We start from the raw sequence: 27123 nt of genomic DNA, 5'->3' as shown, positions 1-27123 counted from the left end.
TTACTTTAGCATTCGAATTTGCATGATACTGTTGACCCCGCCAAAATCTAAAAAAACGAAATTTGTCCTCCCTCCCCACATGAGTTTCTTGTACAAAAATGATATGAGCATTAAGTCTTTGGAATACTTTGAAAATCTTCTTTCGTTTAATTGGATGATTTAAACCATTAGTATTCCAAGACACAAAATTAATGGTCTGAGCCATAATTCTATAATCAACCCTTTGGTATAGAAAGGGTTAACCAACTTATAAACTCATGCACCCGGAAGAGGAACAAAAGTAGTGAGAAGACCCGGAAGTGACGACAACACAGACATATTTGAAGTTCAAAAACAGCCCGAATAAAAAAACTAACACAAACTGGTACAAAAAAAATAGAATTAGAAAACAGACCATCCCCCCCACCCCCCGAGAAAAAGAGAAAAAGCCAAAATATGACTTAAAAAGAGAAAAAGTAAGACTAATCCTACCCCCATGTCAGCTGAAGAACACTCCATATAAAAAGGATATATATATAAAAGAATCACCCCGACTTTAAAAATAAAATCGCTATAATAAAAACCATATTTCTAAGTATAGTTAGTTGTAAAAAGAATAAAAATATAATCACTAAAAACAATTATAACTCGGGCTCTGGCCCAGACAAAACAAAAAATATTTAAGCTGAGATAAGCGATGCCTTGTCTAGAAGAAACACGAAAAATATAAACATAATGCCATCTTAAGCAAAACCAAAAATCTTTTCCAAAAAACCACCATCTTAATCAAGGAAAAATTTACCTTCAAAGAATTAAAAATATACCTTCGAAGGAACAAAGTTAATAGACAAGTATGTAGTTAAATGATTAAAGTGTATAAGGCAAAACAATTAACATGACGCAAACACACTTTAACTTGAGTATAAAGTGTAGGATGAACCTACACCAATAACCAGATTATAATTCTGGTTTAAGAGATCGAGAACCATCTTATACGATCAGAATCATTCATTTATTAAAGACTGGTGTCTGTAGCAGTAGGGAAGTTCTCCTCCAGATATTTTCTCACTTCTGAAGTTGAAAGGAAAACTTGTCGTGGAGCATTCGACGGAGAAATTCGAAGCTTCGCAGGGTATAGAAGCGCAGGTTTCAGATTTTTCTCATAACATTCAGCCATCAACGGTTTAAAAAGAAGCCTTCTTTTTAAAAGATCTGAACTAAAATCTTCGATCAGGCGGAAGGAAAAATCTTTGATTTTAATCATTCCTAGTCGACGAGCTGCTCTTATAACTTGTTCTTTGTCATGTACATAATGGAACCGGACAATTATCACCGAAGGTTTGTCTGTAACACTCGGTGATCGACGCCGAATTCTATGTGCCCGATCCAATAAAGGGGGGTTATTCGGGAAAATTGTCGGAAACGCTTCTTTTAAAAGTTGAGCAAAATATTTCGAAGGGTCATCTTTTTCTATGCCGTCTGGAAGACCAAGTATACGTACGTTCTGTCTTCTGGAGCGATTCTCAAAATCGTCACTCTTGGCTTTAAGGGCTTCCATCAGCTTAATGGTCGAAATTAAATCCTGTTGCAGTTTTCCAATAGTCAAATCTCACTTCCGAGCTTCTTCTTGCAGAGATGCAATAAGAGCTTGTTGCTGTTTAATTACTAAATCCGTCTTAACCATGTACTCTTGAAAAGCCTTTATATCTTCTTTAAAAAATTGTTGTAGTTCAGCAAATTTTTGATTCAAAACCTCCATAAACAATTCAAAAGTTAATGGTGTTTGTTGTGTCGGAGCCTGCTTTTTTCCGTTACCGTTCGGATTACGTCCGGGATCCCGTCCCTTAGACCTGAGAGACATTTCTGTTTGCATATCATCAAAAGTTCACAACAAACGCTTGGCAGTAAATCCAAAAAAAAAGAATAAAGAAACTTTCGGTATAGGTAAAAATAAGCTGAATAAGGGTGATCAAAGGTTAAAAAAAGTAAAAGTTATAGAGCGAATCCAAAACGGTACTCACTCCATGAGCGTCTCCAGCTGACTCACCACCATAAAATCTATTAGAACCATAGAACATTACAGCACAGAAACAGGCCTTTTTGCCCTTCTTGGCTGTGCCGAACCATCTTTCTGCCTAGTCCAGGGGTCGGCAACCTTTACCACTGAAAGAGCCATTTGGACCCGTCTCCCACAGAAAAGAAAACACTGGGAGCCACAAAACCCATTTGACATTTAAAATGAAATAACACTGCATACAACGTTTTTTTTTGCCTTTATGCTATGTATAAACAAACTATAATGTGTTGCATTTATGAAATCGATGAACTCCTGCAGAGAAAACGAAATTACATTTCTGCATGCAACAAAAAGATTTTGAACTCCGAAAAAAAGATGTTGGGTTGAAGGTTATTTTTAAGTAAAATAATCAATGTCTATTTGAGTCCTTCTTGTATTTATGAAAAGCGCCGAACTTAAATTGTCCGCCAGCAGCAAACCAAAAATAACGTCAGCCAGCTGTCAACCTGAAAAATAAAAGTACTACTTCACTGAACAATGAAAAAATATGCATATACCTAAAATAATAGGCAATTAAAATATTTATCATACTTGGTTAATGGGATTTCTGCTCCTGGACCTCAGCGCACAGCATCTGCACATTAGGGCTGTATGACGTCACCTTCATCTTTACACAGGATCGCAAGCTGTCATCTGTGAGGCGTGCGCGATGTTTGTTTTTAATAAAGTTCATGTTGGAGAACACCTGCTCATATACATATGTGGATCCAAAGATCGACAGGACTCCAAGCGCATACTTTTTAATGTTTACATAAATGTCAGGGATAGCATTCCATGTTTCGAACACAAGTTTGTCCGGTTTGCAGAGGTTTTCAATATCACTCCATTTGTGATTCTGAGCAAGAACGGCCTTCTGACGGGCAACATCTTCAAGGTCTGCTGTCAAGCGTCTAAACTTGGACACCCATTTGTTGGCTATGTCGGCCAGTTCCATCTCAAGATCAGGTTGACTCACACCTGCCAATGCAGTCGTATTCAGTCGGGATGGATCGATGCTTAGGGGAGTGACCGGGAAGGATAATGTGTTTTTTACCTCTCTGAACTCACAGAAGCATTTCCCAAACGATGTTTGCATTGCGATGATTGCAGAATGTAAATAGTCCGAATTTATCATGTCGTGAGCTTGTTTGAACTCTCTCAAATTGGGGAAGTGAGACAATGTGCCTTTCTGTAAATCTCTGGCAAGAACTGTCAACTTGCGCTGGAATGCCAAAACATCCTCCAACATGTGCAGGGCTGTACGTCCTTTCCCCTGAAGAGCTGTATTCAGCGTGTTCATGCGCGCTGTCATGTCTACCATGAAGAGTAGCTTTTACAGGCACTCTGACTGTTCCAGCTCAGGAAAGGTGAGACCTTTGCTGCCCAGGAAAGTTTTCACTTCTTCCAGACACGCGACAAAGCGTTTCAGCACCTCCCCTCTGGACAGCCACCGAACTTTGTTGTGCAGCAGGAGATCAGAATATGCGCTTTCCAGCTCGTCCAGTAACAAACGGAATTGACGGTGATTTAAACTTTTTGCCATTATTTTATTGACAATCTGAATGACAACATCCATTACTTCTGTGCATTCCGGAGGAAATGTTTGAGCGCACAGTGCCTCTTGCTGCAAGATGCAGTGAAAAGTCAGCAGCTTTCTGTCCAGCGACTTCTGCAGTAAAGCCACAAATCCATTGTGCGCTCCTCTCATACTTGGTGCCCCATCAGTAGCTACTGACACCAGGTGGGTTGTCTTTATTACTTTGGCTCGTCTTTATTACTTTGGCTCTTAAACAATTCAAGACAGCCTCACAGATGTCCTCCCCCCGTGTTTGGCCTTTTAGAGGTATCAACTCAATCACTTCTTCCTGTGGCCAGGCAGATTTTACATACCGGCAGAACAGCGCTATTTGTTCAATATCACCTTTGTCTTTAGACTCGTCACAGGCAATCGAGTAGGCCACAGCTGAATTGATGTCTTTAATTAACTGACTTCTGATGTCTTCTGCCATTTTTATGGTTCTGTCTTTGACAGTCTTTGCAGAGAGGGGCATATCCCTGATTTTCTGCACAATTTCACTCTTGTTTTTAAAGTCTGTGAATAGGTGTTCTGAAATCTTAATGAAAGATTCTTTTATATATTCACCATCTGTAAACTGCTTCCCGTGCCTGACTATTTCCTGAGCGGCAACAAAACTAGCATATGTCGGTGATTTTCCAGTCATCATCCACTTCTTGAAATGATTTTTGCTCAGATCAACCTTCCGCATCAGTTCCGAAACGGCTTTTTTTCTCTCATCTCCATCCGGATATTTTTGAGCAAAGGCTGCATGTTTATTCTGGAAATGTCTTGTGACTTTTGACTTTTTGTTGTTTGCTAGTTTCTCATTGCATATTAAGCATACCAGTAAACCAGTCTCGTCAGCACTAAAAACAAATGAATCTGCCCACGTATCATTAAACGTTCTGTTTTCTTCAGTCACTTTTCTTTTTTTAGAATTCTCCATAGTTAGCCTACCTTGGATTGAAAAATTAAAGAAATCGCGCACGGGTGTCAGGCATTGGCCGTGGTGATGTATATTAATAGCGACAAAAAACACGTTTTATTTAGATTGTACAAGATCACCATAATCTTCAAATTTAGAATTACATTTCAAAAACAAAATAACATAAAATACATTTTAATTAAATACTCATCATTTATTTTCCAAAGCCATAGGGAGCCGCAGCACAGAGATGAAAGAGCCGCATGTGGCTCCGGAGCCGCGGTTTGCCGACCCCTGGCCTAGTCCCACTGACTGATGTAAGTTTGATGGATGTCAAACTTACCGGCCAATAATTTGGCGGCTTACTTTTTGAGCCTTTTTTAAACAACGGTACTACATGAGCTATCATCCAATCCTCTGGCACCTGACCTGTGGATATCAACATTTTAAGTATTTCCAACAATGCCGCTGCAGTTTCAACACTGGTCTCCTTCAAGGTCCGAGGGAATACCCTATCAGGTCCTGGGAAATTATCTACTCTGATTTGCCTCGAGACCGCAAGCATCTCCTCCTCTTTAATCTGTATAAGTTCCATGACTTCCCTACACATTTGCCTTGTTTCCATAGACTCCATTCCAGTTTCCTTAGTAAATACAGATGCAAAAAACCCATTTAATATCTCTCCCATTTCTTTTGGTTCCATACATAGCTGACCACTCTGATCTTCAAGAGGACCAATTTTATCCCTCACTATCCTTTTGCCCTTAACATACCTGTAGAAGCTCTTAGGTTTATCCTTCACCCTGACTGCCAAAGCAACCTCATGTCTTCTTTTAGCCCTCCTGATTTCTTTCTTAAGTATTTTCTTACTCTTTTTATGCTCCTCAAGCATCTTATTTCCTCCTTGTTGTCTATATGTGTTATAAATCTCTCTCTTCCTCTTTATCAGGGTTCCAATATCCCTAGAGAACCAAGGTTCCTTATTTTTATTCATTTTGCCTTTAATCCTGACAGGAACATACAAACTCTGCACTCTCAAAATTTCTCCTTTGAAAGCCTCCCACTTACCAATCACATTCTTGCCAGAGATCAACCTGTACCAATCTACGCTTTTTAGATCCTTTCTCATTTCTTCAAATTTGGCCTTTTTCCAGTTTAGAACTTCAACCTGAGGATCAGATCTATCTTTATCCATGATCAAATTGAATCTAATGACGTTATGATCACTGGAACCAAAGTGTTCCCCTACACACACTTCCGTCACCTGCCCTAACTCATTTCCTAATAGGTGATCTAATATTGCATCCTCCCTAGTTGGTACATCTATATATTGATTTAGAAAACTTTCCTGAACACATTTTACAAACTCTAACCCATCTAGGCCTTTAACAGTATCGGAGTCCCAATCAATGTGTGGAAAATTAAAATCCCCTACAATCACAACTTACTGTCTCCAGCAGTTGTCTGTTATCTCTCTGCAGATTTGCTCCTCCAATTCTCACTGACTATCGGGTGGTCTATAATACAACCCTATTAATGTGGTCATACCCTTCCTGTTTCTCAGCTCCACCCATGTGGCCTCAGTAGACAAGCCCTCTAATCTGTCCTGCCGAAGCACTGCTGTAATATTTTCCCTGGCTAGCAAAGCCACCCCCCCCCCACCCACTTCATCCCTCTGCCTCTATCATGTCTGAAACATCGGAACCCTGGAACATTGAGCTGCCAGTCCTGCCCCTCCTGTAGCCAAGTTTCAGTAATGGCTATGATGTCATAATTCCATGTGTCAATCCAGACCCTCAGCTCGTCTGCCTTTCCCACAATACTCCTCGCATTGAAATATACACACCTCAGAAGATTATTACCACTGCACACAACCTTACTATTTGTGACTTTGCATGAACTACTAACATCATTTATTTTTACCCCCGTTCCACTATCTTCTCTGGCACTCTGGTTCGCCCTGCAAATCTAGTTTAAACCCTCCCCAATAACACTAGCAAACCTCCCTGCAAGTATATTGGTCCCTTTGTAGTTCAGGTGTAACCCATCTCTCTTGTATAGGTCCCACCTGCCCCAGAAGAGGTCTCAATGATCTAGAGATCTGAAACCATGCCCCCTACACCAGTTTCTCAGCCATGTGTTCATCTGCCAGAGCATCCTACTCTAACCCTCACTGGCATGTGGCACAGGCAGCAATCCGGAGATTACTACCCTTAAGGTCCTGTTTTTCAACTTCCTACCGAGCTGTCTGTACTCTCTTCAGGACCTCCTGACTCTTTCTACCTATGTCATTGGTACCGATATGTACCATGACATCTGGCTGGTCACCCTCTCACCTCAGAATGCTGTGCATGCAATCAGAGACATCCCTGACTGACCCTGGCACCTGGGAGGCAACAAACCATCCGGAGTCTCTGTCTCTGACCACAGAATCTCCTATCTGTACCCCTGACTATGGAGTCCCCTGTCACTCTCCTCTTGTTCCTCCCTCCCTTCTGCACTGCAGAACCAGACTCAGTGACAGAGATCTGGCTGCCGCAGCTTGTCCCAGGTAAGCCATCCCCCCCAACAGTATCCAAATTGGTATACTTGTTATTGAGGGGAATGGCCACAGGGGAACCCTGCAGTTCCTGCCCTTTCCCCTTCCCACGCCTGACGGTAACCCAATTACCTGTGCCCTGTTCCTTAGGTGTAACTACCTCCTGGAAGCTACTATCTATAAACTGTTCAGTCTCCTGAATGATCCGGAGGTCACCCAGCTCCTGCTTCATTTCCCTAATGCGGTCTGTTAGGAGCTGCAGCACTTCTTGCAGGTATCAGAGGTGTCCCTGACTTCCCACATCCTGCAGGAGGAGCATTCCAACATCCTGCCTGACATATTCTCTAGTCTGAACGAAAAATAAGAAAACAGAAACTTACTGGAACCTACCCTCGCCTCTGCCTGTTTCTCGCTGAAGCCTGATTGAGCCAAAACCGTCCCACTCCGACTCAGGCCACTCCAACGATGGCCGCTGTATATGGCGGTCTTTCTGTTAAACCTTGGCGCACTCTGTCACGGGCCTGCGTAGTCTAGCCTCTTTTCCCCGAGCTGTTATTGAAAGACGACCTTCTCTCCACGATGCCTTCAGTCTTCCACTCCCAGCCTCTTGCTTTGACTCTCCATAGAGGTAGAACAAATCCGGCGATCCAACACAGCCTTGCCTTATGCCTCTTTTAATACATGCCCATGGTGAAAGGTCATTTTCTACCCTGACCGCCACTTTCTGATTCCAATACAAGTTCTTTATTATCTGCACATTCTCCCATCCCAGATCTTACTTGTTCAGCACCTCTATTACTTTCTCGTGTCTTACTTTATTAAAAGCCTTTTAATAGTAAATAAAGGATAAATAGATGGTCTTTTGTGCTTCACTGCATCTCTCCATGATGTTTCCCATTGCACATATTCCTTCCCTTGTTCCTGAGCCTTTACGAAAACCAAACTGTGTTTCCCCAATTTCATCGCTGATTGTACCTTTCATTCTGCCGAACACTATTTTCAACAGTAGCTTAACGCAATGAGACATTATGTTTATCGTCCTGAGTTCATTACATTTTATTGTCCTTGGCTTTTTTGGTAAGGCGATAAATGCTGATTTGACGAAGTCCTCCGGAAGAATTCCTGTCATATAAATGTTGTTTAATATCAGTAAATGGTTCGTTTTTCACTTTGGACCAAGTGATTTCAGAATTTCAGTGGAAATCTTACCTTCACAGGCCGCCTGTCTGACTTTAGAAACATAGAAAATAGGTGCAGGAGTAGGCCATTTGGCCCTTCAAGCCTGCACCGCCATTCAGTATGATAATGGCTGATCATCCAACTCAGAACCCTGTACCTGCTTTCTCTCCGTACCCCCTGATCCCTTTAGCCACAAGGGCCATATCTAACTTCCTCTTAAATATAGCCAATGAACCGGCCTCAACTGTTTCCTGTGGCAGAGAATTCCACAGATTGACCACTCTCTGTGTGAAGAGGTTTTTCCTCATCTCGATCCTAAATGGCTTCCCCTTTATCCTTAAACTGTGACCCCTCGTTCTGGACTTCCCCAACATCGGAAACAATCTTCCTGAATCTAGCCTGTCCAATCCCTTTAGAATTTTATACGTTTCAGTAAGATCCCCCCTCAATCTTCTAAATTCCAGTGAGTATAAGCCTAGTCGATCCAGTCTTTCTTCATATGAAAGTCCTGCCATCCCAGGAATCAATCGGGTGAACCTTCTCTGTACTCCCTCTATGGCAAGAATGTCTTTCCTCAGATTAGGGGACCAAAACTGCACACAATATTCTAGGTGCGGTCTCACCGAGGCCTTGTACAACTGCAGTAGAACCTCCCTGCTCCTGTACTCCAATCCTTTTGCTATGAATGCCAACATACCATTTGCCTTTTTCACCGCCTGCTGTACCTGCATGCCCACCTTCAATGACTGGTGTACAATGACACCCAGGTCTCATTGCATCTCTCCTTTTCCTAATCGGCCACCATTCAGATAATAATCTGTTTTCCTGTTCTTGCAACCAAAGTGGATAACCTCACATTTATCCACATTAAATTGCATTGCCATGAATTTGCCCACTCACCTAACCTATCCAAGTCACCCTGCATCCTCTTAGCATCCTCCTCACAGCTAACACCGCCGCCCAGCTTTGTGTCATCCACAAACTTGGAGATGCTGCATTTAATTCCCTTATCTAAATCATTAATATATATTGTAAACAACTGGGGTCCCAGCACTGAGCCTTGCAGTACCCCACTAGTCACTGCCTGCCATTCTGAAAAGGTCCTGTTTACTCCCAATCTTTGCTTCCTGTCTGCCAACCAATTCTCTATCCGCATCAATACTATACCCCCAATACCGTGTGCTTTAAGTTAGCACACTAATCTCCTGTGTGGGACCTTGTCAAAAGCCTTTTGAAAATCTAAATATACCACATCCACTGACTCTCCCCTATCCACTCTACTAGTTACATCTTCAAAATATTCTATAAGATTCGTCAGACATGATTTGCCTTTCACAAATCCATGTTGACTTTGTCCGATGATTTCACCTCTTTCCAAATGTGCTGTTATCAAATCTTTGATAACCAAATCTAGCATTTTCCCCACCACCGATGTCAGACTAACCGGTCTATAATTCCCCGGTTTCTCTCTCCCTCCTTTTTTAAAAAGTGGGGTTACATTAGCCACCCTCTAATCCTCAGGAACTAACCTAGAATCTAAGGAGTTTTGAAAAATTATCACTAATGCATCCACTATTTCTTGGGCTACTTCCTTAAGCACTCTGGGATGCAGACCATCTGGCCCTGGGGATTTATCTGCCTTTTATCCCTTCAATTTACCTAACACCACTTCCCTACTAACATGTATTTCCCTCAGTCCTCCATCTCACTAGACCCTCGGTCCCTTACTATTTCCGGAAGATTATTTATGTCCTCCTTAGTGAAGACAGAACCATAGTAGTTATTCAATTGGTCTGCCATATCTTTGTTCCCTATGATCAATTCACCTGTTTCTGACTGTAAGGGACCTACATTTGTCTTGACCAATCTTCTTCTTTTCACGTATCTATAAAAGCTTTTACAGTCAGTTTTTATGTTCCCTGCCAGCTTTCTCTCATAATCTTTTTTCCCTTTCTTAATTAAGCCCTTTGTCCTCCTCTGCTGGTCTCTGAATTTCTCCCAGTCCTCAGGTGTGCCGTGTTTTTTTGCTAATTTATATGTTTCTTCTTTGGACTTGATACTATCCCTAATTTCCCTTGTCAGCCATGGGTGCACTACCTTCCCTGGTTTATTCTTTTGCCAAACTGGGATGAACAATTGTTGTAGTTCATCCATGCAATCTTTAAATGCTTCCCATTGCATATCCACCGTCAACCCTTTAAGTATCATTTGCCAGTCTATCTTAGCTAATTCACATCTCATACCTTCAAAGTTACCCTTCTTTAAGTTCAGAACCTTTGTTTCTGAATTAACGATGTCACTCTCCATCTTAATGAAGAATTCCACCGTATTATGGTCACTCTTACCCAAGGGGCCTCGCACGACAAGATTGCTAACTAACCCTTCCTCATTGCTCAATACCCAGTCTAGAATGGCCTGCTCTCTAGTTGGTTCCTCGACATGTTGGTTCAGAAAACCATCCTGCATACTGTGGTGAACTACGTGTGCCTGTCTGGACACGCCCCCTGCTGACTGTTCCTGTGGCTCCTCCCACAGACCCCTGTATAAAGGCGATCAGAGCCTGGGCCCGGCCTCTCAAGTCTCCAGGATGTCGTATGGTGGTCAGTCACTGCTGGTTCCTTCTTCTAGTCAATAAAAGCCGATATCTCGCCTTTACGTCTCAGAGTGAGTTATTGATGGTGCATCAATTTTATTGACTGGAAGAAGGCCCTGTCCCCCGCACTGTACCTCCTGCTTTTAGTTGCTACAGGTTTACAGTCAGGGGTCAGGTTGGCGAACAGCGGTGGGGGAGGTACCTTGAGCGTGGAGAGACTGCAAGTGGTGTCGGTAGCGCAGCTGTCGGCATGGTTCTGGATGGGACATGTGGGCCCGTGTGTGTGTGTGGTCAGTAGTGATGAAGTTCCAAAGAACTGAGGATTCCGGACAGTGACTGGTGGGAGGGGCCCGTCATATACCATAGTCACACTTTCGAGATGGCTCTGGAAGTCCAGCCCCAATAGCACAGGTGCGCACAGTTTAGGCATGACCAGTAGCGCAAAGTCCCGATATTCTGTGCCTTGCACCACCAATGTCGCTACACAACCCGCCCGGATGTCTGTGGAATGCGACCCAGAAGCCAAATTGATCCTCCAACATACCGGACGTGTTGCAAGTCCGCAGCATTGCACTGTGTCCGGGTGAATAAAACTCTCAGTGCTGCCCGTATCAAACAGGCATCTAGTCCTGTGCCCCTCCACCAGGATGTCCATCATTGACCTTGCAAGCTGGTGTGGGGCGCTTTGGTCGAGGGTTACAGTGGCCAGAGTTGAGCCATCGGGGTACCCGGTAAGCATCGGAGGGTCGGGGCGGGGCATGCTGACGCCGACTAAGATGGCCGCCCACATCCGGGCATGCAAGATGGTGGCCCCCATGTCTCAACCGCAGCGCTGCACTCCACTCGTAGTTTAGACTTACAGACCATGGCGAAATGGCCCCGCTTTCTGCAGCTGGAGCAGATCACTTCTCGTGCCCGGCAGCGTTTTCGGGGATTCTTACCGACTCCACAGAAATAACACAGCACAGGCTTCTGATGGGCCGCAGCCGTGTTCGAGTTCGGGGAGCTTGTGGAATCGCGACTGGCAGTGGCGTTGGCGAATTCGCTCGCGGGAACCGGCGGTGGCGGGGTCTGAGACGTCCATGGAACTGGCGGGGAATCACGCGGCTGGACAGCATCAGCGTTGTGCAGAGCAGCTTCTAGAGTGTTGGCCTTCTCGATCGCCGAGCGTAAGGTAAGATCGGCTTTTTCCAGCAGCCGCTGGAGCACGTACACTGACCTCAGTCCCGTCACAAAGGCGTCTCGTACTAGCAGCTCCGCATGCTGTTCTGCCGTGAGTGTCTTGCAGTCACAAGTTCGGACGTTGCTCCAGGCTGCTGTCGCCGGGTAGCTAAGCGATGTCTTGTGTAGACAGTGTTCACCGGCCGCAGGTACTGTCTTTTGAGGGCGTCCAGTGCCCCATCGTAGGTCGGCAGGTCTCTGATAATTGAATAAACTTTTGGGGTGACCCTCGAGAGGAGAATTCTGTGCATAACGGCAGGGTCAGTCGCACGAACCTCCTCCAAGTATGATTGGAAGCATGCAAGCCAGAGTTCAAAAGCAAGAGCTGATTCACCTTCTACATGCGAACCCCCAGTATGCCTACGTGGTCTTACCTGATGGGCGGGAGGACACGGTCTCGGTCTGCGACCTGGCGCCTGCAGGTGCAGCAGACCACTACCCTGAACATTCTCCGGTAACTATGAACCCTGTACCCGAGGTGATATTGCACTCACCAGGCCCTGCACAGACTCCTCACGACACTCATATACCGGGCGTTTCGTATGCATATATACCAGCCGCCTCGCACAAGCGTGAGGGATCACTGGCGTCTAGTGGGCTGGAACCAGCACAACCTCCGTCTCCTGTGCAATCACCACCACCGCCGGCATCTGTGCAATCACAGCCGGTGCTACGTAGATCGCAGCGACAGATTCGACCACCTGATAGACTTGACCTGTAAGAAACTTCGCCACATGGGGACTCTTTTTAAACAAAGGGGGGGGGGGTGAATGTGGTGAACTACGTGTGCCTGTCTGGACACCACCCCTGCTGACTGCTCCTGTGGCTCCTCCCACAGACCCCTGTATAAAGACGATCAGAGCCTGGGCCCGGCCTCTCAGTCTCCAGGATGTAGTATGGTGGTCACTCACTGCTGGTTCCTTCTTCCAGTCAATAAAAGCTGATATCTCGCCTTTACATCTCAGAGTGAGTTATTGATGGTGCATCACATACATTCCAAGAAATCATCTTCCTCAGCACCCTTACCAATTTGGTTCACCCAGTCTATATGTAGATTGAAGTCACCCATTATAACTACTGTTCCTTTATTGCACGCATTTCTAATTTCCTATTTAATACCATCCCCAACCTCATTACCACTGTTAGGTGGCCTGTACACAACTCCCACCAGCGTTTTCTGCCCCTTAGTGTTATGCAGCTCTACCCATATCGATTCCGCATCCTCCAGGCTAACGTCCTTCCTTTCTACTGCGTTAATCTCCTCTCTAACCAGCAATGCTACCCCACCTCCTTTTCTTTCCTGTCTATCCCTCCTGAAAATTGAATATCCCTGGATATTGAGCTCCCATCCTTGGTCACCCTGGAGCCATGTCTCTGTGATCCCAACTATATCATATTCATTAATAACTGTCTGCACATTCAATTCATCCACCTTGTTACGACTGCTCCTTGCATTGACACACAAAGCCTTGTTTTTACAACATTCTTAGCCCTTATACAATTATGTTGAAAACTGGCCCTTTTTGCTTTTTGCCCTGGATTTGCCTGCCTGCCACTTTTACTTTTCACCTTACTACTTTTTGCTTCTACCCTCATTTTACACCCCTGTCTCTCTGCACATGTTCCCATCCCCCCTGCCACATTAATTTAAAACCTCCTGAATGGCGGTATCAAACGCTCCCCCTAGGACATTGGTTCCAGTCCAGCCCAGGTGTAGACTGTCCTGTTTATACTGGTCCCACCTCCCCCAGAACTGGTTCCAATGCCCCAGAAATTTGAATCCCTCCCAATTGCACCATTTTTCAAGCCACTTATTCAGCTGAAATATCCTCCTATTTCTACTCTGATTAGCACGTGGCACTGGTAGTAATCCAGAGATTATTACCTTTGTGGTCCTACTTTTTAGTTTATCTCCTAACTCCCTAAATTCACCTTTTAGGACCTCATCCCATTTTTTACCTATATCGTTGGTACCTATGTGCACCACGACCACTGGCTGTTCACCCTCCCATTCCAGAATGTCCTGCATCCGCTCAGAGACATCCTTGACCCTTGCACCATGGAGGCAACATACCATCCTGGAGTCTCGTTTGCAGCCACAGAAATGCCTATCTATTCCCCTTACAATCAAATCCCCTATCACTATAGCTCTCCCACTCCTTTTCCTTCCCTCCTGTGCCACAGAGCCACCCATGGTGCAATGAACTCGGCTGCTGCTGCCTTCCCCTGAGACATCTCCCCCAACAGTATCCAAAACAGTATATCTGTTTAGGAGGGAGATGACCTCAGGGGACTCCTGCACTACCTGCCTACTGCTACGCTGTCTAGTGGCCACCCCTTCCCTTTCTGCCTGTGTAGCCTTTACCTGTGGTGTGGCCAACTCACTGAATGTGCTATTCACAACTTTCTCAGCATCGCGGATGCTCCAGTATAAATCCAATCGCAGCTCCAGACGCTCAATGCGGTCTGCCGGAAGCTGCAGTTGGACACACTTCCTACACACATAGTCGTCAGGGAGACTGGAAATATCCCTGATTTCCCACATGCTGCAGGATGAACAAACCACGGGGCCGATCTCAGCTGCCATGACCTACCCAATACTTGCCTCAACTTTTGAAACTTTCTCCTTTGAAAGGAACTTACCTGGCCTTACCTCACTTGGAGTGAAGCTCGTCCTCCGCCTCTTCTCTTCGAAGCGTCTCGAGTCAAAGCCTCAAATATCCACTCCTTCACTGGTCCACTCACTCACTGGCTGCTTTCCACAGGCTGCTCTGCTTGAGGTAACCCTCTATTTATTTGTTTGAGCTTTTCAAACTGCTTGATCACCTGACCTCGATTGCCCAATCAGCTGCTTTCTGCTGAGTCTGATCTATTCAAATCTTGATTGTCTAATCAATGGCTTTCTGCTGAGCTATTCAAATCTTGATTGTCTAATCAACGGCTTTCTGCTGAGCTATTCAAATCTTGATTGACTTGATTGCATGGTCCAACTGCCAGAACCTCTCGAGTCAAAGCCTTAAATCTCCACTCCTTCACTGGCCCACTCACTCACTGGCCACTTTTAATCTCTGTATCTTACTTTCCATCACTGACATCAATATTTTAGGTTGATTAGTTATTTGATTTATTTCTGGTAAATCTTCAATCCTGCTATCTTCAAATAACTCTGAGATGTACACAACCCACCTGTCCATGATCTCTTCTTTTTCATAGCTTGGGTTACCACTACCGTCTTCAATACACCCAGCTGATGGCATGGTCCTCCTTAATTTCGTCACATCCTTTTCTTTTGGTGAAGTCCTCTATAATCATGACTTCGTTCACACAGCTCGATTTTTTCGCACTGTTCATTCATGCAATTCTCCTTCGCTTCCTTGCATTTTCTTTGCATCAAACGGTGTAGGGCTTTGTATCATTCATTATCACAATGTTTTACCTTTCTTCTTTCTTCAGTTAACTGTCTCAGCTCATTGCTGAACCAAGGGTTATGTCTTTTGCTTTTTTTCTGAAAACCCAAAGTCTTTTCCGCAACTTCTGTCACTGTTGTTTTAAGCTCTTCCCAGATGTTCTGCACTGCCTTGTTGCTACCCTCATCATCTAAAACTGAAGGTATATTCTCCGTTTCGACCAAATATTTGATCTTTTTTGTTTCATCCATAGTGAGCAAATCAAAGTCTATTTTGTTTGATGGTTTGGCCTTTCTCAGCTTCTTCAAATGCACACTCATGTCCAATAGTTGTGATCTCTATAACAGTCAGCACCAGGGTATGTTTTTACCTGCTTCACTCCATTCCTGAACTGATTGGGTATTAAAATTATTCGATTTGGATTTTTACTGAACCATCAGGACTGGTCCACGTGTATGGTCTCCGTTTTGGCATACTACACCAGGTGTTTGCAATCATTAGTTTGTTAGCCTTTGCAAAAATTCAACGATTCTTTCTCCGCAGTCGTTTCTTTCCCCAAGCCTGAAGGGTCTTACAGTCAAAACTTCTCTTGCGCAGCCAACTTTGGCATTAAAATCACCAAGAATCAAAGTTACTTTGTTGTTTTTAGTCTTTTTCATTAGCTTTTCAACTTCTCTGTAGACCATATTGACTTTGCCATTGTCATAGTCCATGGTTGGCATATAGACCTGTATGATGTTAATGTCAAATGGTTTAGCCAAGATTTTAATCATCATCTCTCTTTCGTTAACGGATACACTGCCTTTGATAGTTCTTGCCGTTTCCTTGTCCACCAAGATTCCAACTCCGTATTTATGTTCACTTCCTCCTGAATGGATCAGTTGGTCTCTGTCACCCCTTTTGAGCCATCCCCCCTCTGTCCATTTCGTTTCACATAGTCCGAGTATGTTTATCTTCAGTCTTTTTATTTCCATAACCACATTTTCTAGTTTACCTTGTGTAAGAAGAGATCTAATATTCCACGTAGCTATTCTGACATGAGGTTTTCACTTGATACCGGCCCCGGTAGCCTCATTCCTACCACTGCCGGATGCGACTCCACTACTGTTATTCGTGGCTCTGTTAGCATCGGTGTTTTGATCCTTTATTGAGACTGACATATTGGGAAATCATCTACTTGACAGGTTGCAGCAGTGGTTTGCCTTCTGCCGGGTGAGCTTAAAGAGATCACCACCTCTCTTCTTGGTAGATCATCTGCTTGCAAAACACCCATTGTCTTCCAAGGTCGTAGCTCTTCCGCCTTCCCCACCAGTCTCCTGTTGGCCATCGCTCGTAACCCCAAGCAAGGAACCTTTACCAAGTCCTACCAGCTGGGTCAGCGGGTCCTGGGGCGTTTGGCCGCGCCGGGCTCTGGGCCGACTGTTGCGGCGGCCGGCAGCTGTGACAGGGTCACCGGGGATGGAGCAGCAGGGCCTGGGCTCGAAGTGGCAGCGCTGGTGGCTGTGACAGGGACACCGAGGATGGAGCAGCAGGGCCTGGGCTCGAAGAGGCAGCGCCGGTGGCTGTGACAGGGTCACCGGGGATGGAGCAGCAGGGCCTGGGCTCGAAGTGGCAGCGCCGGTGGCTGTGACAGGGACACCGAGGATGGAGCAGCAGGGCCTGGGCTCGAAGAGGCAGCGCCGGTGGCTGTGACAGGGTCACCGGGGATGGAGCAGCAGGGCCTGGGCTCGAAGTGGCAGCGCCGGTGGCTGTGACAGGGACACCGAGGATGGAGCAGCAGGGCCTGGGCTCGAAGTGGCAGCGCCGGTGGCTGTGACAGGGACACCGAGGATGGAGCAGCAGGGCCTGGGCTTGAAGTGGCAGCGCTGGTGGCTGTGACAGGGTCACCGGGGATGGAGCAGCAGGGCCTGGGCTTGAAGTGGCAGCGCTGGTGGCTGTGACAGGGACACCGAGGATGGAGCAGCAGGGCCTGGGCTCGAAGTGGCAGCGCCGGTGGCTGTGACAGGGTCACCGGGGATGGAGCAGCAGGGCCTGGGCTCGAAGTGGCAGTGCCGGTGGCTGTGACAGGGACACTGGGGATGGAGCAGCAGGGCCTGGGCTCGAAGTGGCAGTGCCGGTGGCTGTGACAGGGTCACCGGGGATGGAGCAGCAGGGCCTGGGCTTGAAGTGGCAGCGCCGGTGGCTGTGACAGGGTCACCGGGGATGGAGCAGCAGGGCCTGGGCTCGAAGAGGCAGCACCGGTGGCTGCTGTGCCTGGGCGTGGTGGTGAAGGGCTGCGAGCAGACGTCGCAGGCGAAGGCGGGCTCCCGGGAAAAACATAACAGGAAACACATTTTCTGTAGTGTTCTCATGCCGGCTGGCCACCAACGCCTCTCACCAAGGCATCTTATTAGATCAAGAGCAAGCGCGGTAGCCGGCGCCGTTGGTCCGTGACTCGGGTCGCAGCCAGAGCAAACGTTAACAAAGCCTTGACTTTATATCAAGACCAGGCACGAGTATATATTCACATCACAGCACTGAGTTTGTGGTTCCTCCATGGTCGTCGATGAAGACCTCACTTTGATTAGTCACTTTGAGACTGGATGCGGCATGTCCGAAGATGACTGGTCAGGCCAATTCAGGCACGGAATGTCCTGGCACATGTTGGGCAGACGTGTGTAGGCACTGCAGTTGTTGCACTGGTGGCTCTGGACTTGCACTGCTCGCGCTTGTGTTGTGCTTCAGCCGCGCGCCTTGCTTCGTATGACTGACAGCCCTCGTGGATTAGGCCACGCCAGGTAGGGCAGTTTTGTGCCAGCGTTTCCCGGGAGGTCGTGTCTATGTCAAACAATTTAAGGGAGGCCTTTAGTGTGTCTTTGTAATGTTTCTTCTGCCCTCCACGTGAGCGTCCTCCAGCTGAGAGTTCTCCAAAAAGGAGCTGCTTGGGTATGCGTTCGTCCGGCATGCGGATGACATGACCTGCCCAACCGGGTCTGTGCTCTCATCAGCAGTGTGTGCACTGATGGTAGACTTGCTCATAGAGAACTTCAGTGTCTGGTACTTGGTCTTGCCATCTGATGCCTGATATCCTGCGAAGACAAGTCATGCGGAAGTGGTTGAGCCATCTTGCATGCCTTCGATACACAGTCCACGTTTCACAGGCATACGGGAGGGTCATGAGTACCCCGGCTCTGTAGACCTTCAGTTTTGTTGCTGGCCTGATTCCTCGACGTTCCCATACAGTGGAGCGCAGTCGACCGAAAGCAGAACTTGCCTTTGCTATTCTGCAGTTAACTTCTGTATCAATAGTCACTGCTCGGGAGAGGGTGCTGCCAAGTTAAGTAAACTGGCCCATTGCCTGTAGTTTCTGTCCTTTGTTTGTGATTTTGGGTTCTGTGTACAGTGCACAAGGAGCAGGCTGGCGAATGACTTCGGTCTTTTTGATGTTGATGGTGAGACCAAAGTTGTCACAAGCTGTGGAGAATTTGTCCATATTGCCTTGCACCTCTGGCTCTGAGCCAGCATACAGGGCACAGTCACTGGCAAAGAGGAAGTCTCTCAGAACAGTCTCCTTCACTTTGGTAATAACTTGAAGTCTCCTCAGGTTGAAGAGCTTCCCATCCACTCTGTACTTGAGGCTGATTCCAGCATCACTGTCCTGGAAGGCATCATTCAGCATGGCAGTAAACATCATGTGGAACAGTGTGGGTGTGAGCACTGTTTGATGCCTCTGGTGTGTGGGCATGCCTTGAAGGATTGTCATGTACCCTGTGACGGGTTAAAGAACCAGTAGAAATTGAAAACACATTTGGAGTCTGGTATTGCTATTAACTAATAGTGTTTATTAGTAGCTACGCAATACAATAATATAAATGGAGATATATCAAATAAATTAGCAATGATATATGAGTGTGGAAATAGGAACAAAACCAGGCTCTTTCAAACCTAGGGGTAAATGGATAGAGTCTTATGATGATGAAGAGAGTTCAGTTCAGTTCGAAGTAGTTAGTTGAGTAACATTGGAGAGAGAGGTGAGCTGATGCCGTTGATCTTCCAGTTGTCTTCTGAAATCCCCGTTGTCCTCTGAAATCCTGTTGAAGTCACCGACTGCGACCATAACACATGCGACCATTCTTCAGTGTTGGATTTATTACCCAAGCAAGGGTGGACACACAAATAATTCCCCACCGGTGTTGTGATGGAAAATAACTGGTTCTTTGAGTCTAAACAGTAGAGGCCTGGACGCACAGTTTTAATAATAGGGAATTTATTTACAAGGGGAAGTTGGGTCAACACAAGCAACTACAACATTCTAACAAAAAACGCTTAGGGTTAACACGTGTGGGGAAGGTCAGGTCGGCTGTACAATACACAGGAAGCTGTGTGGGGACAGGGTACAGTTGCACATACAAAGAACAAGGGAAAAGCACTACGACAGCTATCCCCCTTGACCTTGGATAGCTGCGGCTCCCTTACCAGGACAAACGATAAACTTTCCCAAACATAAGTCAATGCACTTACCTTCAATGAGGTGGTCTGTAAGAGAGAGCGAGCCAGGCACATGTCTCACCTTTTATAGCATGCGGCTGGGCGAGATAATCCAATTAAGGTGACCAATAATTTAGGTGTGCATTGATTAGTTGGGAGGGACCAAATGTTGATTGGCATGTGGTGTACCCTCCGACCAGCCAGGTGGCAGTGCATCTGTCACGTGGCCGGTATCTCTGGATACAATCGGTCACACCTTTTCACACTGCGAGAACCACTGATCGATTTCCCCAAATCAATCCTCCAAAAACCCCACCTTCCTGTGGGTACAACAAAGCTTGTCCAGTGTCCAAAACCGTGTGTCTGTCTGTGCATCAGTGGACCTGGTATTTATCCCCACATGTTGAACACCAGCTGTCCATCAACCTGCTCCGCCCTCCTCTCTCTGTAAGAGTTTTACAAGCAGGCAAGTGTCCTTGTGGAAAGGTAAGCAAGCTTGTAGAGAAACCATAACATCTATCTTTCGAGCAGCCTCTGTCTCTCTCTCTCATTTCGTTGGACGCCTCCCTCTCTCTCTCTTAATAGCAGTACAGTTCATAGGGTCAACTCTGGACCCCGTCACAAACTAGAGTAATTTCTGGACCCCGTCACAGGATTCTCCGCCATCCAGCACACTAGCCATCATGCCATCATGGAACTGGCGTAACATCGGAATGAATTTGGTGGGGCATCTGAACTTTGACATGATCCTCCACAGGCCTTGTCGGCAGACAATGTCGAAGGCTTTCGTGAGGTCAACAGAAGTTGTGTGGAGTTTGCGATTCTGCTCCTGACACTACTCCTGAAGTTGGCGTGCAGCAAAAATCATGTCTATAGTCCCATGAATTTTGAGAAAGCCACACTGTGACTCTGACAGCAGGCCCAGCTCCAGATGAGTGATCAGATGATTTAGCAGGACCCTTGCAAGAGTTTTTCCTGCAATGGAGAGCAGCGAGATTCCTCGTTGGTTGTCACAGTCTTGTCGATTGCCCTTCCTCTTGTAGAGGTGTATGATAGATGCATCTTTAAGTTCCTGAGGAATGGATCCTTGCTTCCAAAAAGACTGGAACAACTGGGTGAGTTTCTCTATAAGTACAGGACCACCAGCTTTGTAAATTTCTGCAGGCATGGCGTCTGCCCCTGGGGCTTTGCCACTGGATAGCTGGCTGACAGCTTTCGTGACTTCGGCTACTACCGGTGGGTCACCATGGCGCTGTTGATGTCGACCTGTGGAAGCCTGTCTATCACCTCATCGTTAATAGATGACGGTCGGTTGTGGACGGCTTCAAAGTGTTCAGCCCATCTCTGCAGGATCTGAGCCTTCTCTGTAATGAGAGTTGTACCATCTGTACTCAGGAGGGGGGAGCTCCCGAGAGACTGAGGTCCATAGAGAGTGTTGAGGGCTTCATAGAATCGTTTCAAGTTGTTTCTGTCAGCGGATCCCTGTACTTCATCTGCCCTGGTGCTCAGCCAGGCATCTTGCATTTTACACAGTTTATTCTGGACTATTCCGCGAGCACTGGTAAAGGCGTTTTTCTTGACAGCTGATGATGGGTCGTTCTGAACGGCACAATGAAGGCGGTGCTTTTCAACAAGTAGAGCCTGCATCTCCTCATCATTCTCATCCAACCTGTTATGCTGCTTGTGGGCAGAGAGCCCGAGCATCTTCAGTGCAGATGAATGGACAGCATCCCAGTCGTCCACAGCGCTGCCTGCCAGGCGTCGGTCAGCAAGCTTGGTTTCTAAATCTTCAGCCAGGGCTGAAGCTATGCTGGGCTTCTTCAGCCTGGCCACATTGATTCTTTTCACAGCCTTGCTTCCTTGTGGTCGCCTCGAGTCTGATGCGGAGCTTCATTTTGGAGACAATGAGCCTGTGATCCGTCCAGCAGTCAGCACCACACTTGGCCTTGATCACTCTAACATCCTGCCTGTCTTTTCTCTTGACAATGACATAGTCGATAAGGTGCCAATGCTTAGAGCAGGGGTGTATCCAGGAGGTCTTGTTACAGGTAGGTAAGCAGTAAGTTGTGTTGACTGCACAGGTCTTCAGTAAGAGTAGGCCAATACTGTCAAATTTGCCCACTCCATGTCTCCCAACGACTCTCTGCCAGGCTGCAGAGTCGCACCCTACTCTTGTATTGAAGTCGCTGAGCAAGATCAGCTTGTTGGTGCTGTTCACTGCTGATAGTAGGGTGTCTAATTCTTCATAGAACCTGTCTTTCGTCTCATCCGGGTTGGTCATCGTGGGGGCATAGGTGCTGATCAGGGTGGCTTGACTTCTGTTCTGTAGCAAAGGTTAGAGAGTGATGATGATGCTGATAGTGCCGAGACTAGCGCTTGATTTGGATTCAAGTGAGGGAGAGTTGTGCAGCATCAGCCTCACTCTCTCTTCCCAATTCCCATCTGGATCCAGTGGCAAGACAGGAGTTGAGACGGCTGGAGATGGGACTAGGCGCAGTGGATGACCAGGACATCTTCTGTGTCTTGTCGTGCTCTACGCATTCCATGACGCTTGCAGAGACCGCCTTCTTGACCGTCGGACCTTCCATTGGTCTCATCCGCTCAATCCGCTGGAGTCTGTCTTCACATGATGGGATAGACAACTCCCTATCTCACTGAGGGTTTGAGACCTGTCGGCTACCCTCACCTGGTTTAGCCAGCTTGTCGAAGCTGTTGCCTGGGGTATGGCCTCTGTCATATGCAAACTGCTATGGGGAGCCACAGGTGAGAGCTGAGTACCAGATGGGGACCAGAGGTGGGCAAACTGCCTCGAAAAGGACGCAACACGTTCCCCCACCAGAGGTGCTACCCCTCCCTGACACCCCATACAGCCCAGCCCTGAGTTTATATTAACAACCGAGCCTTGAGTTTATATCAATAGCCCATACCTCAATCTATATCAACAGCATAGCCCTGAGTTTAGCAAAAGGAACAGAGGATTATCCAGAAAAGCTTGCATTCCTCTAACTGTAGAACACTGAGGGGTGAGTTTAGAAGAATGAGGGAGGATTCTTCTCATCCTCCAGGATATTGATAGTCAGGGATTCAGCGATGGTGATGCCATTGAGTATCAAGGGACAATGGTTAGAGCCTCTCTTGCTGGAGATGGTCATTGCCTGGCACTTGCGTGGCTCAAATGTAACTTGCCACTTGTCAGCCCAAGCCTGAATATTGTCCAGGTCCTGCTGCATTTGGGTATGAACTGCTTCACCATCTGAGGAGTCATGAATGGTGCAGAACATTGCACAATCATCTGCAAACATCACCACTTCTGACCTTACAACGGAAGGAAGTTCATTGATAAAGCAGCTGAAGCTGATTGCTCCTAGGACACATCCCTGATGAACTCCTGTAGTGATGTTCTGAGGATGAGATGATTGACCTCCAACTACCACAACCATCTTCCTTTGTGTCAGGTATGATTCCAACCAGCGCAGGGTTTTCCCCCTAATTGTCTTCATTTTAGCTAGGGCACCTTGATACCATACTTGGTCAAATGCTGCTTTGATGTTGAGTGCTATCATTTTCACCTCTCCTCTGGTATTTAGCACTTGCATCCATATTTGGACCAAAGAGGTGAGTGGCCTCGACGGAACCCAAACTAGGCATCCTTAAGCAGGTTATTGCCGAGTGTTGCATGACAGCACTATTGATGACTCCTTCCATTACTTTGCTGATGATTGAGAGCAGGCTGATAGGGTGGTAATTGGCTGGGTTTGACGTCCTGTTTCTTGTGTACAGGACATACCAGGGCAATTTTCCATATTGCCGGGTAGATGCCGGTGTTGTAGCTGTACTGGAACAGCTCAGCTAGTGGTGCAGCTAGTTCTGGAGCACAAGTCTTCAGGACTATTGCTGGGATTTTGTCTGGGCCCATAACCTTTGCAGTATCCAGTGCTTTCAGCTGTTTCTTGATCTCACAAGGAGTGAATTGGATTGGCTGCATACTGACATCTGGGATGCTGGGCACTTGTGGAGGAGGCCGAGCTGGATCATCTCCTCGGCACTTCTAACTGAAGATTGTTGCAAATGACTCTGCCTTATACTTTGCACAGATGTGCTGGGCTCCTCTCTCATTGGGGATGGGGATATTTGTGGAGCCTCCTCCTCCAGTGAGCTGTTTGATCGTCCACCACCATTCATGGCTGGATGTGGCAGGACTATGGAGCTTGGATCTGATCCGTTGGTTGTGGGACCACTTAGGTCTGTCTATTACTTGCTGCTTATGGTGTTTGGCTTGCAAGTCGTCCTGTATTGTGGTTTCACCAGGGTGACATCTCATATTGAGGTATGCCCGGTGTTGTTCTCGGCATGCCCTCCTGCACTCTTCATTGAACCAGGGTTGATCCCCTGGTCAGGTGGTGATGTTAGGGTGAGGGATGTGCAGGGCCATGAGGTTACAGATCGTAGTGGAGTACATTTCTGCTGCTGCTGCTGCTACTACTGCTGATGGCCCACAGCGACTCATAGATGCCAGTCTTAGACTGCTAGATCTGTTCTAAGTCCATCCCATTTAGCACAACGGTAGTGCCACACAATGCGGCGGAGGGTTTCTTCAATATAGAAACGGGATTTAGTCTACAAGTACTGTGTGGCAGCCACTTCTACTGATGCTGTCATGGACAGATGCTCCCATGGCAGGCAAGTTGGTGAGAATGTTTTTTCCCTCTTGTTGGTTCCCTCACTACCTGCTGTAGTCTCAGTTAGCTATGTCCAGTAGGACCCAACCAACTCAGTCTGTGGTGGTACTACCGAGCCACCCTTGGTAATGGTCATTGAAGCTCCCCCACCCAGAGTATATTCTGTGCCCTTGCCACCCACAGTGCCTCCTCCAACTTCAATAGGTACGTTTAATGTCAGAGAACCTACATCCTAAAAATTTTTTCTTTGCAAACATCCATGAAAACAGAAGGGTGCCCCAAAGAATGAATGACGGTTAAACATTAGAACCCCAAAGCCATCTCTCCAGCTCCCCCTCCCACACACAAGCAGTAGCAAGGCAACGACAGCACTCCCCCCAGCAAAAAAGCATCAGTGCCCTCCACTGAGCACTCAAGCATGCAGCAAACATCAATAAAGACACACTTGCAGTACCCCAAAGACTACTCGTTCACTTGGTAATTCGACATAACTATGATTTTTGTTTTGATTCAACTTTATTGTCATTGTGCCGAGTACAGATACAAAGCCAAATGAAATGCAATTAGCATCTGACCAGAAGTGCTAAAGAATAGTGTTATTTACAAAATAACTGTGAATAAAAAGTAAGTGCTACAGCACACAGATATAAAAGTACTGAGACAGTACAACATGGGTGCAATACTGCTTAGCACTGTTATGTGAGGTTCAGCAGTGTCACAGCCTCAGGGAAGAAGCTCTTCTTGTGCCTGCTGGTGTGGGAGCGGAGGCTCCTGTTGCGCCTACCGGATGGGAGGAGAGTAAAGAGTCCATGGTTAGGGTGAGATGCATCCCTGATAATGCTTTTCTCCCTGCCCAGGCAGCATTTGTGGTAGATGTTCTCAATGGTGGGGAATTGGGTGCCGATAATCCGCTGGGCAGTTTTCACCACACGCTGGAGTGCTTTGCGGTCTGATACGGAACAATTGCATACCACACTGAGATGAAGTTGGTGTTTGTGCTCTCAATGGTACAACGGTAAAAGTCCGTCAGTATCCTGGGACAGAGGTGAGCTTTCTTGATGCTCCTCAGGAACTAAATTCAATGAACAGCATTCTAACGTAAGAGTTGAGGCTGTCCAGGTGGGTCAGGGCAGAGTGAAGTGCTGTGGAGCTGGCATCCTCTGTTGACCTGTTGGTGTGATAGGCAAATTGATGGGGGTCCAGGGTAGTGGGCAGACAGAATTTCAGATGTGATAGAACCAGTCTCTCAAAGCACTTTGCAATGATGGGGGGGGAGTGCAACTGGGCGGAAGTCATTCAGTCCTGTGGCAGTGGAATGCTTCGGCACTGGCACATTGGTGGCAATCTTGGAGCTTGTGGGGACAACTGCCTGGGCCAGGGACAGACTGAAAATGTCCGTGAAGACCCCGGCCAACTGCCCTGCACAGACTCTGAGCACACGGCCAGGTATTCTGTCCGGACCAGCTGCCTTCTGTACATTCACCCTACTCAGGGTGGCGCAAACATCAGAGGTGGAAAGTGAGAGAGGCAGTTCACCAGGTGGGAGATCCGCTTTGAGGGTGACCTCCTTGTTCCCTCGGTCAAAGTGAGCGTAGAAGTAATTGAGCACATCAGGGAGGGGAGCAGAGCTGGAAGGGGGCACAGTACTAGGTGGTTTGAAGTCTGTAATGACCTGTATGCCATGCCGCATGTGTCGGGGGTCTGAGGAGTTGAAATGCTCCTCGATTCTCTGTTTGTATATGTGTTTCTCCTGAGAGATTCCCCTCCTCAGGTTGGGCCTGGCTGAGCAGTAAGTCTCCCGGTCTCCAGACCTAAAGGCTGAAACTCTGGCTTTGAGCAGGAGGCGAACCTCTCTGTTCATCCATGGTTGCTGATTGGGGAAAACTTTTATTTGTTTTTGTGATGTCACTCTATCTACACACTTGTTGATGTGCTCAAGGACAGAGTTGGTATATAAGTCAATGTCAATCTGAGAGTCTGTGGTGGCATGGGCAGCAAACACACTCCAGTCTGTGTGCTGGGATTGGTGCTGAAGAGCAGAGTCAGCACCCTCCAGCCAGATCTTAATAGTCTTCATTGTGGGTTTCGCACGTGTAATGATCGGGCTGTACTTGGGAAGCAGAAACAATGAAAGATGGTCGGACTGCCCCAGGTGGGGGAGGGTAGTGGCTTTGTAAGCATAGGCCACATTTGTGTAGACATAATCTAAGGTTTTATTTCCCCTTGAGGTGCATGATACATTTTGGTAAAATCTTGGAAGGATGGTGCACAGGTTGCAATGATTAAAGTCCCCAGTGACAATAAACGCTCCGTCTGGATGCGATGTCTGCAGCTTGCTAATAGTGACACTGAGGGCTTCCATGGCTACTTTAGCATCAGCATCTGGTGGAACATAAACTGCGACATATATGATGCATATAAACTCTCGTGGTTGATAAAAAGGTCTACACTTAATAAGCAGGTATTCCACATCAGTAGAGCAATAAGTGTCAGCAATGATAGAGTTAGTGCACCATGCAG

The 27123-nt window shown here is 46.8% G+C and overlaps 1 protein-coding gene across 4 annotated transcripts in view; it reads left to right on the top strand.

The window, feature by feature from the left end:
* uvssa (UV-stimulated scaffold protein A) overlaps positions 1–27123 on the top strand; it is a 310226-nt gene that overhangs the window by 269496 nt on the left and 13607 nt on the right. For 3 of the 4 annotated variants that reach the window (XM_059965596.1, XM_059965597.1, XM_059965598.1), the window contains exon 14: positions 14686–14830. The exons of the other annotated variant lie outside the window; for it this stretch is intronic. In XM_059965596.1, the coding sequence (XP_059821579.1) occupies positions 14686–14830 (145 nt within the window). The remainder of the gene's footprint in view (positions 1–14685; positions 14831–27123) is intronic. 4 annotated transcript variants of the gene reach the window in all.

The sequence above is a fragment of the Hypanus sabinus genome, chromosome 3, assembly GCF_030144855.1.
Source record: "Hypanus sabinus isolate sHypSab1 chromosome 3, sHypSab1.hap1, whole genome shotgun sequence".
Classification (NCBI taxonomy): domain Eukaryota; kingdom Metazoa; phylum Chordata; class Chondrichthyes; order Myliobatiformes; family Dasyatidae; genus Hypanus; species Hypanus sabinus.
The sequence above is the reverse complement of the archived record's forward strand: the minus strand, read 5'-3'. Positions and strand labels throughout refer to the sequence as shown.